Raw genomic sequence first — 15,362 nt, forward strand, 5'->3', positions numbered from 1 at the left:
TAGAGTGTAGTCACTTTAAACTTTTATTTTGTATTCCACTTTAGAAATTAGTTATTTTACCCACCAGAAGTTATCTATTGTAGAGTTGTCGGTTGAAGGTTTGTTTACAAGCAATCGGTTATTGTTTATTTAGGATCAATGTTAAAATAACTAGTTATGTAAATGGTCAAGTAGCGAGTTAAGGAACTGATAAAGTAAGTAACTGGCTCTATGTAACCGGTATGTGAATTCAATTTGTTGCTATCAGACATCAGATTGCTCATTTGTTTTACTTATATACGATTTTGTAAATTTAAATTTCTAAGCCAATTTTAACCGTTTAATAACTGAGGTCATACTTGTCCAATACACCAAAGGTAGACCTCTTAATTAAAAAAGATTATTAATATAAAATACATTAAATTTAACTAATAAAAAAATAATAAATTATTTTGTTTGGACTTCAGAAACCGATATTAATTCGAAGTTAAAATTAATTTAAATAAAATGTGCAACTTCTAAACGTTATCCGATTTTGTTCAAATTTCAGCATTTAATTTTTGCATGACTGTGAACAATTTTAGAACATGGTAGCATCGTAGACTTAGTAGTCGATATGTAGGGCAAAAATAGGTAATCAAATCGAGATATTCATGTTTGTTTTGATTATATCTCAGACATTTGTACCTGATATAAATACATATGGTCAATTCACAATGTCTCTTATCAGTCATAATGTCCTAATATATCACGACTCGGCAGCTCGACTTAACCGACTCTTAGGCATTCGGCGCTGGTCTATGCTGGTTGTTTACGATAACACAATATACATAGCATACAGAGTAGTATTATTTTCGGACATTTTTTGCTTGAAAATCAATAAAAACCATTGTGAAATATTAGGACATTATGACAATATGACATGATAAGAGACCTTGTGAATTGACCAATAGTATTTGTTACTTCCAATGGATTGCTGGTTTATTATTAGAACTGCACAAAAGCAAATAATTTTATCGTTTTATGAACTAATTCACTATGATCCGAAATATTAACCTCTTTATAACATTTCGCCAAAACAAATCTCTAGATATTTACTTCAAGTTATTGATATCGAGACCCAATAGAGAAAATATGTAGTTTAGAGTTTAATTTGAAATGAGTATGACTATGAGTATGAGCCCCCAACAGTTGACACATTCAATTTCAAAAATACGTTATAAAAAATAAGAATGTAAAACTATTTTACTACTTAGTCACCATCATACACGGGTGATTGTACTAGCAAGTGATGGTACTTTAAGTGTTATTAACCACTTCGCAATCACCTAGGGTGCCCCGATAGATAGTATGCTGAACTATCAATCCAAGGGTTGCTGTTTCGATTCCTGCCAGAGACGCTTCGCAGTTTTTTTTTGTTTTATAAAAAAACCACCCCGTGTTAAATTCTTCTGACAAAATAATGGCAAGTAGCTTAACAAAATAAAAATTAAGTAAGATAAAATTCCTTTTTACTTTTCTACATCACTGTACTAAAAATGACAATTTTATTCATGGTAGTCTTAAGTTATTTTTAAACAAATACATATATTTTTTTATTTGTAATTATATATTTTTGTTTTAATTAAATTTATTAATATTTCGTTTTTATTTATTTGTTTTGTTATGAGTTTTAGAATAAAAATTATTTATCTTTTATTTTTTGTAATTCAGCATTTTTAAAAGTTCTTTGTTTGTTTGTTTGTTTTGTGTATTTGATTCTGTTTTAAATAGTATGTTGTTAGTTAGTAATTAAAACTGGTGGTATATTTTTGTTATGTAGTGTAAGTTTTGGCTTATTTTTTGTTACAAAAAAAGAAGCATTTGAAAAAAAGTTTATCCAAAAAAGATTCCCTAAAAGTTGCATTTTAATTGGTTAAGTTTTTGTTTTTTATGTAAGTATTTCATCATTCAGCTTCAGCTTCATCTTCATATTTTTCCTATTTTTTTTACTTTCTTTATTAATCTTGTTAATTTTCTTTTTTGTTTGTTGAATGCTTAACAAAGATTTGTTTAAATAAGTTACTTTTGTTTGCTTTTTATTTAAAAAAAGAAAGAATTTTTAATAACTTTGGTTATCTATAAATTCTTTTTTTTACAAATTATACTTCGCTTTCTCTAATTCCGTTTTTTCTAAATTTCTACTCAGTATTTTGTTTATTTTTTTTTATATAATTTTTACGTTTTTATGCACCATTTTTAAATTCACTTTCATTATTTTTTTTTTTTTTAATTTTATACAATTTTCAATATTTTTTTTAGCTCAATTTTTATATAATTTTGAGTGTTTTATTTTGAAATAAATTTTCTAAATTTCATACATACAATTTGATTGTAGCTTCGTTTCATAAACTGTCAAATTTCGCTCAAATTCTGCTTGTTGAAATGTTATTTATTACTGTTAGCTGTTTATTCGATTATTCGGGCCTTTTGTTTTCTTACGAAATCCTGCGCTAGTTTGTCATTAACACGCAATTCCAGAATTTGTAGAATGGGATTGGCTGAAAGAAAAGTTTAAAAATTTAAATATAATTTAGAGAGTTTCATTAATAGTTACAAGAGAAGCTCGTTTCAGTGAAAAGCTTTCCCTAATTTTGTATCAAAAAGACTTTTTATATAAAAACAAGTAAGACTGTGCCGAATCTTATATACCCATCACCAAATTATACTCTAAAATACTAGGTAAACAAAATTTAAATTTTTTTTTTCAAAATTGTTTTTGAAAATTTTAAAAAAAAATTTTCAAATTTTCAAATTTTTTTTTCCAAATTGTTTTCCAATTTTTTTTTTTTTTAATTTAGAAAATTTTTTTTTTAATTAATTAGTAAAAAAAAATATGACAAAAAAAAGTTTTTTGGTAAAAAAAAATTCGGGTTAAAAATATTTTTCATGATTTTGACCAATTGTAGGCCCATATTACTATTATATACATCGTTGCAATGGACTTAGATATCCATATTGTCTATATTAATGACTTAGTAATCCAGATATAGATCAAAATAGGCGACGTTGTCCCGGTTGTTTCGATTTTAAATAGCAACCGGAAGAATTCCCGATATATTGATGTATTAATCATGTTTCCATGTTATTTGGGGGCTACGGAAAGTTGATTTTAACATACAGGCGGACATTGACTTCGCTATCTATAACGATCCAGAATATATACATTAGAGTGACAATCAGTTGTATGGACAAAAATTTTTGTTAAAATTTTGAAGAGTGCCGGGTGGAATATTGTGACACTAGGCCTAAAAGATAAATTCTGAAAATTTTAGCCAAATCGGACAACGATTTCTGGACGCGCATCGAGGTCAAAGTTCATATATATGCAAAAAAATTTGTTATATGTAATAAATAGGTGAAACTCGTTAACTTTCTGCATTGTTTTCTAGAAATATGTAGATTTATTTATACATATTAATGAATATTACATTAAACATTTTTTTTTTTTTTGAAATTAACCCTGTATCTGCTTTGGGTCAAAATGACCCAAAAACTGTATTATCGCCAAAATTCGAAAAAATGCAAATTTTTCAGTTTTTGAAAAAATTTTGCTACTAAATTAACACTTTTACAATTGAATGCAAAAGAATCGAAATACGTACGTAATTATCGTTGTAATGAGATATAAATGAAAAAATTTGGTTAAAAAATGTTAAAGTTCAGGCCACTTGAACAAAAAATTTAGAAAAAAATTAACATATTTAGAGAAAAATTAAAATAAAAGCTAATTTTTATTTAAAATATATCCATATTTACTTATGTATGAGTTTTTGTCTTCGTAGGATACCGTTAACTTATTCGCAGGTATGGCCAAAAAAAAATATTTTTTTTTAACGGCTGTTTCAAATCTTCATTTTCAAATTTTTAAAAATTGTTTTAAACAAATTTTAGAATTTTTTGATCATCACAACATAAGAGGGAATAAAAATGTGAAAAAAGTATGTCAATAACTCCTACAATTTTTCCGTACCTGCGATTTAAATTTTGCGATTTTCAAGAAAAACAAATTTCCTTACTGTTATATTATACAATTTGTGGGGTCGCAAATGAAAACCCTTGATACTCATGGTAAAGGGTATAAAAAGCTTTTTAATGATAACAATTTTTCAAAAAAAACAAAAAATCTTTTATTTTCCAAAAGAAAAGGTTTTTTTAACAGAAAAATCCTATTCACATTAAAGAAAACTGCTTTTCTTTTTATAAAAACTTTTAAAGCCTTAAAGTCGATTTTAAACCCATAAGATTGACTATTATATTAAATTTCCTACCCGTGTAGTAGTAGTCCGGTTCTCTATTTTTCAATATTACTCTCTCACATAGTCAAACACTAAAGTCGGTTCTTTTTAAAAACAACTTTAAAATAAAAACCTGCTATTTATTAATTTGCAACCATAGTCAAATTTTAAATTGAACCGACTTTAACTGGGTGCCACCGCTAATGTAGAAAATGTTTTCATACAATATACAACAAAAACAGACAAGTGGCAACGCTGAACAGCTGACATACAAAATTAAAAAAAAAATCCAAAAAACGTAAACAATAAAAGTAACCGGGACATCTAAAAAAAAGAAAGTTTTTTGTTGTGGAAAAGATAAGATTAATATCATAATTACGATATTTTGGTACTAATTTTATTGATAACTGTTCAATAATTGCAAAATCTCTACCAATATCTTGTAACTTAAACATTTTTTACTTTGTGACGAACTTTTTTACTTGGCGAAGAACAGCTGATGCTGTTGTTAAACGAGTTAAAAACAATTTCAGCTAGTTTTATATTTAGAGTCGACTTCAGCGTCAGAAGTATACTGTTACGTTTTAACCTTTTCAAAACGCTGGTTTATTTCCTTTAAATAAACCGGATACTTCTGATTGCAAATAAAAGCCGTTTAGTAGTTTAAAAATTGTAACAACTCTTTATTTATTTAAAATGTACAACAACCACAGAATTAAATAGCCACTCAATGTTTTTTTATACAGGTTTATAAATTCTTAGAATTACAGACACAATTTATAATGTACACGAATTTACTTGAAATGCACAACACACTTTAAGGCACTCAGATGATGTTTCTTCGTAAATCGTCTCTGATCAACTCACTCACGACTGCAACCTCTGCCACTATTTATAACACTGCATTACCATCTAGAAAGCTCTTTAACTGTCAAAGTTCGAATATTCTAGATCATACGCCATCTGTGGTGTACTTTCTACAATGTTCTTTAACTGAATATTTGAATACAGCGTTGCCAACCTACGATCAAATCAACTGAAAGCTTTTATTTAACAATGCCCACCAGGGACATAACTGTTATAACCAATATTGGAAAAAATCCTGAAATAATTGTTTATCAAGAATTTTTGAAAAATGGTCCCTGAATAACAGTTAAAAATAACCAATATTATTTTGGTCTTTGGTAACCATTATAAACGATTTTTATTTTATTTGGTCTTCAATAACCATTATGAAAGATTTTTATTTTTTTAGGTCTTTAATAACCATTATAAAATATTTTTATTTTTTTAGGTCTTCAATAACCATTATAAAATATTTTTATTTTTTTAGGTCTTTGATAACTATTATTAAAGATTTTTATTTTTTTTTGGTCTTCCGTAAACATTTTGAGTACCGACAAAGTTTTTTGGTCGCATGGACCTGGTTTTCTTGTATTTTAAAATAGACAGAGAAATATAAATTGGTTCAGAATTTCATAAGAATTAAGAATATTTATGATTATAAACAGTTTTCTTTTAAAATGTGCAATATGTGGGAGCTATGACTAATTATGGACCAATCGGCATAAAATTAAGTGACATGTCTTCTATATATATGAAAGTTATTTGTGCTAAATTTTATTTGAATACCAACTTTTTTAAGAAATCTATACTCGTTAAAATGCTTTTCGGAAGTGGGCCTTTTATGGGAGCTATGACTAATTATGGACCAATCGTCACAAAATTTAGTAGTGAGAGTTCGGCTTATATAAAACTTATTTGTGCTGAATTTGGTCTGGATATCTATATAACTAAGATATTTATGAGGGATTATCTATTTTCAGATAGGACAATCGTTTGGGGGCTAGGAGAAATAATAGACGGATTCTAACCAAATTAAATAGACTTCGTCCTTGGGGCACTATACGCTATATCACTATGGTGGTGTAGGGTATAAATATTTGTAATGGCTGTAGTCTATCGAAGACCAAAAAAATAAAATTTTTTTATAATGGTTATCAAAGACCAAAAAAATAAAAATCATTCATAATGGTTATTGAAGACCAAAAAAAATAAAAATCTTTCATAATGGTTATCAGAGACCGAAATAAATAAAAATCTTTCATTATGATTATTGAAGACCAAAAAAAATAAAAATCTTTCATAATGGTTATCAAAGACCTAACAAAATTAAATTTTTTCATAATGGTTATCATAGACTAAAATTTTTTTGAGTTATTTATAATTGTTATTACGGGACCTATTTTTTTGCAGTTATTTTTTCTATAACCAATTGCTTGTTTAAAAAAAAATAACAGTTATTTCGGGTCCCTGATGCCCACAGATATGTTACAGTCTGCCATTACAGCACTGTTATTTGAAAGCATTATGCTACTTTTAAATCAGCCGTTAAAATCGTTATATGTGAATTCAAGTACAATTTCGTAACACTGCCCCCCGCTTAAGCCTGTTCGTCCCGAATAGGCATAGATTCACTTCTCCCATAGGCGGCTAGTCGTTCTAGATGTACGACCTTCATTTTAGATCGCGGGCTTTTTTCTTTCTGTATTCTGTACACCACATCGATTAATTTCTTAATCACCTTGTGTGGTCCATCCCAATGGGTTTGTAATTTGGGAGACAGTCCTTTCTTGCGTTGTGGGTTATACAGCAGTACAAGTTGGCCTTCATTAAATCCCTCAGAATTCGCTGCTCGATCGTATCTGGCTTTCATTTTGTCACTGGTCATTTTTATTCGTCTGCGTACGAATTCGTGAAGTTCTTTAAGGTCATCTTGCTCTTGGGAAGTGTTTTCATTATTTGATGAGGGCTTAATACCGAATTCTAAATCACCAGGCAACTTGAGTTCTGTCCCGAAGACAATTTTTGCAGGTGTTCGAGAGGTCGAGTCATATGCCAATAGATGCCAATAGAAATTTTGGTATGTGTTCATCCCAGTCCTTCTGGTGTGCACTGACCACTTTTCTTAAATATTCCTCCAGGGTGCGATTGAATCTTTCGACCATGCCATCAGATTGAGGATGCAGTGGCGTTGTTCTGGTTTTTCTTATTCCGTATAAATCGCACATTTCCTTGAATACGGCGGATTCAAAATTTCTACCCTGATCCGAGTGCAACTCCAGTGGAACACCATAGCGATACACCCAGTTGTTCACAAATACGCTTATAACCGTTTTAGCTTCCTGATTAGGTATTGCATATACCTCTGGCCATTTGCTGAAATAATCCATAACCACTAAAACGTAACGGTTTCCAGCATCACTGACAGGGAAATGGCCTGCTACATCCATCGCAATCCGCTCGAATGGCGCACCTGAGTTATACTGCTGAAGTTGTCCACGACTTCTTCTTACTGGGCCCTTCGCTGCTATGCATTGAGGACAATTGGCTACCCAATCTGCTACTGCTTGCTGACAACCCACCCAATAAAAACGTTGTTTTAGCTTCTCTAAGGTTTTTGTCACACCAAGATGACCACCACTGGTCCCGTCATGAAACTCTTTCATTACTTCGTTTATTTTAGAGGATGGTACAACAATTAGATTTGTCACTGTTTTACCGTCAGCACTTTCCCATATGCGGTATAAGCAGCCATTTAACAATTGTAGACTATTCCATAGGGCCCAATATGATTTCATCAGAGGACTTTCGGCCGATATTTCATTGCGGGCTGGCCTTCTGCCTTCTTCTTTTGCCGATATTATTTTTGACAGTATGGGGTCATTTCTCTGCGATACAGACCAATCTGCACTGTACTCTATATGCATTAGTCGAACGTCAATGACACATTCCTTTCTCTCGGCTCTTGCGCAATGCTTGCATTCCACGTTGCAAGGCCGTCTTGAGAGCGCGTCGCATTGCCGTGTTTCAAACCCTTCCGGTGCTCGATGCTAAAGTCATAGCTCTGAAGCCGCTCAATCCAACGAGCCCGTTGCCCTTCAGGTTGTTTAAATTGCAACAACCACCTGAGGGCAGAATGATCGGTTCTCAGTTGGAAGTGCTGACCATACAAATACTTATGGAAATGCTTCACACACTCTAATACTGCCAAGAGTTCACGTCGCGTTACGCAGTAATTTCTCTCAGGCTTGGAAATTATTCGGCTGTAGTAGCCTATGACCTTTTCCGTCCCGTTGATCACCTGCGAAAGCACACCGCCTATTCCGTATCCACTCGCATCGCTGTCTAGCACAAACTTCGCCCCTGGGATGGGATATGCCAAAATTGGTGCTGTACACAACAATTCCTGTTCTTGAGATTCACTCCACAGGAACGCTCGCGACTTCTGCGTTAGCTCATGTAGGCTTGCGGCAACACTGGCAAAATTGTGAATTTAAGAAACTTGTTAGAGATGTAAACAAAGAGTTTATACCCTCCTTGTTGTGCGAAGAGAACTCACTTGGTTACTTTATACATTCCAGGTAATCTAGCGTGAAGTCAATTGTCACTTAAGTGTCCCTAAGTAATCAAGAGTGTAGTCACTTCAAGCTTTTATTCTGTATAGTTCTTTAGAAAGTAGTTATTTTACCCACCAGAAGTTATCTATTGCGGAGAAGTAAAAGGAAAGTTTATTTGAAAGCATTTGTTTGTTGGACTATTTACGACAAGCGTTTACTTTGAGTGTATATTTTTTATTGTAACAAAAACAAAACACAAGTAAAATTTACACTCAAAGTACACGCATACAATTTTGTGAAAATGAGCGAATTCACTTAATTGTGAATAAATTCGAAAATAAGCCATCGATTATTATGTTCGATATATCATTTTGTTGCTATTATATGTGGCTTTGTAATAAAGCAATGATTTTTTTAAAACAAAAAAAAAATGCTATTTTCACATAAAAAATAAATTTTTTGCTTCAATTTGTTATTATAACTCGGAAACTACTTAGCCGACTGAAACGCAATATATACGTAAAAATTTGTAAATAGTATGGGGAAAATGTTTTCAAAACTCATTCAATCGAAAGAAGAACATTAACTACTCAATTTTATGTATATCAAACAAAAAAGTAAAATTTTGTTGAAAATGAGCGAATTCACTTAATTGTGAATAAATTCGAAAAGAGGCAATCGATTTTAATGCTCGATATCTCATTTTGTTGCTATTATATGTGGCTTTGTGACAAATTAATAAACTTGAACAATTTCTGCCGTTTTCGATTTTTCATGATTTTTTAAAACAAAAAAAATTTAATTTTTACATATAAAATATATTTTTTGTTTCAATTTGCTTCAACCGTGATGCACCAAATCTATATAGTGGTTACTGAAGCCTTTTTTTGATGTTGACCTGTGTAATAAATTAATTATTAATTAATTATTATTAATAATCTCAAAACCTTTATACTAAGATTTTCGTGAAGTAAAAAAACGAAAATATGCACACAAAGCATGCACTATAAATCTAAAAATATGCTCACAAATCAGATACAAAATATTCACAAAAATATGCATTAATAGAAACATTTAAATGTTGGTAAAAGTTAAAGCAAAAAACATCATTAATATAAATTTAAAATTATGAAAAATCGCAGCCCTGCTAATAATTAATTTTAGCAAAACATTTTCAATATCTTAATCATTTTGTGGTTTGATTATTGTTGATTCAATAAGAATTAATAATTATTTATACCAGCATTCAAAACCTCAACGTTGAAGTGTAAAGAACAAAAATTTCCAATTAATTTTAAATAAAAAAAAATTATATACAACCTCACAGAATGGCTGATAAATATGAATTCTATACAGTTAAAGTTATCGATGCCGAATTTACAGTACCCGTTTATTACCAGGATTTAAAGCCCATCGGCACGGGAGCACAAGGTGTAGTCTGCTCAGCCTATGATACTTTAAAAAAACAAAATGTAGCCATTAAAAAACTCTCAAGGCCATTTCAAAATGTCATACAAGCCAAGAGAGCCTATCGTGAATTGAAACTGCTAAAGATGGTCAATCATAAAAATATCATACGTCTACTGGATGCTTTCACCACAGACAAGACACTCGAAGAGTTTCAAGATGTTTATCTGGTGACAGAACTAATGGAAGCCAATTTCAATAGCATTCTGCATATGGGTTTGGATCATGACAGACTATCATTTTTGATCTATCAAATTTTGTGCGGCATAAAGCACTTGCACTCAGCCGGCATAATACATCGCGATTTGAAACCCTCCAATATTGTGGTGAAATCGGATTGTACTTTGAAAATATTGGATTTTGGTTTGGCTCGCATGAATGCCGACGCATCCCACATGATGACCGCTTATGTGGTGACCCGTTACTATCGTGCCCCAGAGGTTATATTGGGCATGCGTTACAAGGAAAATGTGGATATTTGGTCTATAGGCTGTATATTTGGTGAGCTCTTGCGCGGTAGCATTTTATTTCGTGGCACTGATCACATCGATCAGTGGAATAAAATAGTTCAACAACTGGGTTCACCACCAAAATCCTTTCACGATAAGTTGTCTCCAAATGTTTGCAATTATTTGAAGACGTTACCGCACCACGAAGGTTATACGTTTGAGCGTCTTTTTCCTGATGCCTTGTTCGAAAGGCATAACGAGGAGAGTGAAGAGAATAATTGCAAAACTGATCAGGCTCGAGATTTACTGAGTAGAATGTTAAAAATCGATCCGGATGAACGTATCTCGGTGGATGAGGCTCTTCAACACTCGTACATTAGCGTCTGGTATGATAAAGATGAAGTGAATGCTCCACCGCCAAAGGCAATTGAACATGCATTTGATGATGAAGAGCATACGATAGAGGAATGGAAGAAACTAGTGTTTGATGAGGTAGTGGAGGGTGTGGGACAAAATGACGCACAGTAATGTTTTTTGTTATTATTAAAATATTAATTTCTATGAAAAATATTTATTTATTAATATTAAGTATTCATTCATCAGTATCATTATTATTTATAGTTAAAAATAAAATGTTGGCTTGAAAGAATTACTTGTTGTTATGAGAAATATATCAATACGAAATCACACTAATCATTTTACTGGATAACTGAACTAGAACTGAACTAGAACTGAACTAGAACTGAACTAGAACTGAACTAGAACTGAACTAGAACTGAACTAGAACTGAACTAGAACTGAACTAGAACTGAACTAGAACTGAACTAGAACTGAACTAGAACTGAACTAGAACTGAACTAGAACTGAACTAGAACTGAACTAGAACTGAACTAGAACTGAACTAGAACTGAACTAGAACTGAACTAGAACTGAACTAGAACTGAACTAGAACTGAACTAGAACTGAACTAGAACTGAACTAGAACTGAACTAGAACTGAACTAGAACTGAACTAGAACTAGAACTGAACTAGAACTGAACTAGAACTGAACTAGAACTGAACTAGAACTGAACTAGAACTGAACTAGAACTGAACTAGAACTGAACTACAACTGAACTAGAACTGAACTAGAACTGAACTAGAACTGAACTAGAACTGAACTAGAACTGAATTATTGAGAGATATTTAATTGAATAATAGACTGATATTATGAGAATCTTAGATAGTACAAGATACTCACTTTTCTCCAGTTGTTGCATCAAAGGCAATTCAATTTGTTTCAGACCATGGAAATTCTCAACACTGGAGTTATAATCTGCCACACCAGGAATACTGCCCAAAGCCAAAAAGGCTTCGCCACCAAAATCATTGGCTGTTATAACATCATGATCCATGACGGTAAAACAGACCATAGCACCTTCACATAGACACTGCTCCAATGTCACAGAGAACTCGAAACATTCATCAAATATTGGATTAAGGGTTTTCTAAAAAGTTTTGGAAAAAAAATAAACAAAATTAAAAATATAACAGCTTTAGATATTCACTACATAAAATATCATTTAAATATTTTTAACAATCTAAGAAAAATGTTTAGATAGATTTTGGTTATGGTGAAGATTGATTTAAAGATAACAACTCACCTTATGCACATTAGTTTGCTGTTCCAAACAATGATTGAAAACCCGTCTCGGCAGCAATTCAACTATAACAAATGGATCACTGAAACCATTAGGATCCAAGGGCACAATATCTCGACCATGCAACACTTCCACACACAAAGAGTCATGATTGAAATAGGCTCTTACAGTCAACGAACCATAGGGACCCGGCGAATTGGCCATTAGTTGTTCGCGCAAACGATTCATATAGAACATGTCGATTAGACGTGTTGTTTCGGTTTTATGGAATTGCAAACGTTGTTCCACCATCCAAAAATCATCCGAATGCAAACATTCCAAAGACAAACCCTGGCCCTCGGCATGAAAGAAATCCACCAAAAGTTGAAGAGCTTCATACAAACGTTTGTGAAAGTTGGAGGGTTTCTCGGCATCATCGCCCGTCTCCATTTGACTGGTCATTTCGCCCAAAACGGTCTTCCAAACAAAACGCAAGGCTCGATTAAAGTTTTTAGGCAAGAGAGCACTATTTAAGGCGCCCAAATGAGAGTTGAGATATTCCAGTAGGGGCACAGTGGCTTGATTGGCTGGTAGAGAATCGGGTGACCAGGCTAAATGAAATACGGCCTTTTGCAGAGCAGTTTGCATAAGAGGTGCCAGTTTGGAGAGAATACGTTCACAACGATTTTCCATATGAGCCAAACTTGTTTCTAACAAATTGTCGGCAGCCTCTTCCAAAAGATTGTCATCGGAACGAAAGTCCGCCAGAGTAAATCTAACATACTCTAAGTTATTGACGGTGACACACATGTCATCGGAACAACGGAATGGACCCTGTATTTCATAATAGCCACTGTCCGCCAGAGCGGTGTGTATCAAATCACAATAATGCATGGCCGTCGCACACACCACATCGATTAGTTGTGACTCCAATATCACGGCCGTATCCTCATCCGGCCAGCTAATTATTTTCCAAAATTCCTTAATATTCACCAACGTCGAGGCCGTATCCACCGACGAAGAACTATAACGCACCACACGTTCTCCCTCACAGATGGCATCCAAACGGATGGCGGCTCTTATGCGCTGCAACGCTTTCGCTTTGCTAATCATCATCCATCTCTCGAAGACGGGTATAAACCATTCGTGACAGCGTCCCAAAGCCAACGGCTTTTCGGGTGGTTGTGGCTGAGCGGAGAGGAATCTTTTTAATTGACAAAATTCTTGTAGCGCCAAAAACAATTCAAATGGTTTGATATCCAACGAATCGGTATCACCCTCCAGTACGGTGTAGTGTGAGAGATTGAGACGTACACCGGGCACTTGACCCGATTCCATGCGATGATAGACCTCATCACCAATCATGGCATCGAATTGTTTATAAACTATACTAAAGTATTGTATACCATTTGTGCTGGAAAGAGAGGGAGAGTAAAAAATTTTGATTTGAAAAAATGTCTGGTTGAAGCTTCAAATTTTATTTAGTTTTATTTAATCAGAACCAAAATAAACATTTATTATAACAAATTGATTAAGCCGTTTAAAAACCCACAATAATAAAATCTATTCGTTTCTTTTTTTTAGGTTATTTTGAGTATTTTATCCTTATTTTATTTGTGCTCTATTAAGATTATATCACCCAGTGTAAAAACCACTCAGACGACCTCGATTATTTAGTCATATAAACCACAATTCCTTTTTTTTTGTTGCTCTGTTCGTTGAACAATATTATTATTGTATTTAGTAAATTTCATTTTGGTTTATGGTAAGAATTTATTAACAAAGTTTTATATAACTACAATATTAAGGAAAATAAAATTTGAATTTGCTTTATTTGCTGTTGTTATTATGATTATTTTAATCATTTCTCCTTAATCTTGATGGCCAAAGGCCAAATAAATAGAGTCAACATTGCCATAATCTTGTGTTTGTATACTACATTTAACATCATTTCATTCCCTAAATGTATTGTTCAACAAAAACTATATTGAAATTGTACTGTCTCTTAACGACAGCAGACAAAATTTCAAGGATTTATTACTTAAAAAATTGAGTCTAGTCTGGATGATGGGAAAGAACTCACATACAAAATAAAAAAAATAACAAAAATCGATATTGATATTGATAGTTATTGTTAATAATAAGTTTTACACAAGCAGCTCAATAAAGATAAATAGTCTAAATTGCAAACACAACCCCACATATATACATACAAAGTTAATAAATATTTTGGGGCAACAAAATAAACACTAAACTTTGTTAACAAGGATTCATTATCCTGAGGATAATGAACATGATGATGATGATACAAGTATTACAAGATTATAATGAAAACGTAATAAAAAAAACATGTTTAGCAAAAATTTTCAAGGTTAGAATTTAATGAGTTTTTAAATTTATTAAACTATGCAGACGTAAAATAATCTTGTTTTTTTGAAAATTAATTGAAAAGAAATTTTTAATTATGATTCTTTTAATATGGGTTTAAGAAGTTAAACATTTCCTAAAAATATGACAATATTTGTTAACATACTTGTTATAACCTATACCACCATAGTGGAAAGGGTATTATGCGTTTGTACTGATGTTTGTAATGTCCAAACCTATTAGCCTTAAAGCAGGCGCGAATCCTGGTCAACCATTTGGGGGGTGGGGGATAATTAAAATTTGTTCTACATTTTTCTTTTTATTCCTTTTTTTGTATGAAAACTTCTCGGTTTCACCCCCTCTGGATCCGCGCCTGCCTTAAAGTATACCGATCGACTCAGAATCACCATCCGTCTGGCTGGCTGGTTGTCCATGAAAACTTTTAATTTTAAAGATGTTTGGATAAAATTTTCCATATGCATTAATTTCTCCCGAAGGACAAAGTCTATTGAAACTGGTAAAAATAAGTACATTATTTCACCTAGCCCCCATACAAATGTCCTCTCGAAATAGGACTTATCCATCATAAATGCTTGATTTATATTTCTACACACATTTTTTCCCAAATCGGTTTTATATACAAATAAATCACACCTACAAATTTGTCGGATCGATTCATAATTGACCATAGCTCTCAAGCGAGGCCCACCTCTGAAAATTACTTAAACCAGCATAAATAAAAATCTTAATCATTTGGGTATCCAAAAACAATTCTACATGAATAAGTTTCATATAGAAAGAAAA

General features: G+C 32.3%; 2 protein-coding genes across 2 annotated transcripts in view; one reads left to right on the forward strand and one right to left on the reverse strand.

The window, feature by feature from the left end:
* Positions 1–2,316: 2,316 nt before the first annotated feature.
* The window catches only part of unc-13-4A, a 78,865-nt gene continuing 65,819 nt past the window's right edge, over positions 2,317–15,362 (reverse strand). Inside the window, exons 8-10 of the mRNA XM_065505334.1 lie at positions 12,216–13,605; positions 11,813–12,059; positions 2,317–2,519 (exon numbers count right to left, since the gene is read on the reverse strand). Of these exons, the coding sequence (XP_065361406.1) occupies positions 2,428–2,519; positions 11,813–12,059; positions 12,216–13,605 (1,729 nt within the window). The 3' untranslated portion in view covers positions 2,317–2,427. The remainder of the gene's footprint in view (positions 2,520–11,812; positions 12,060–12,215; positions 13,606–15,362) is intronic.
* On the forward strand, positions 9,922–11,100 carry LOC135953745 (stress-activated protein kinase JNK-like). Its single transcript, XM_065503729.1, has one exon. It carries the CDS (start codon positions 9,985–9,987, stop codon positions 11,098–11,100), a length of 1,116 nt encoding a protein of 371 aa, XP_065359801.1. The 5' UTR covers positions 9,922–9,984.

This window comes from Calliphora vicina, chromosome 3 (assembly GCF_958450345.1).
Source record: "Calliphora vicina chromosome 3, idCalVici1.1, whole genome shotgun sequence".
Lineage (NCBI taxonomy): Eukaryota > Metazoa > Arthropoda > Insecta > Diptera > Calliphoridae > Calliphora > Calliphora vicina.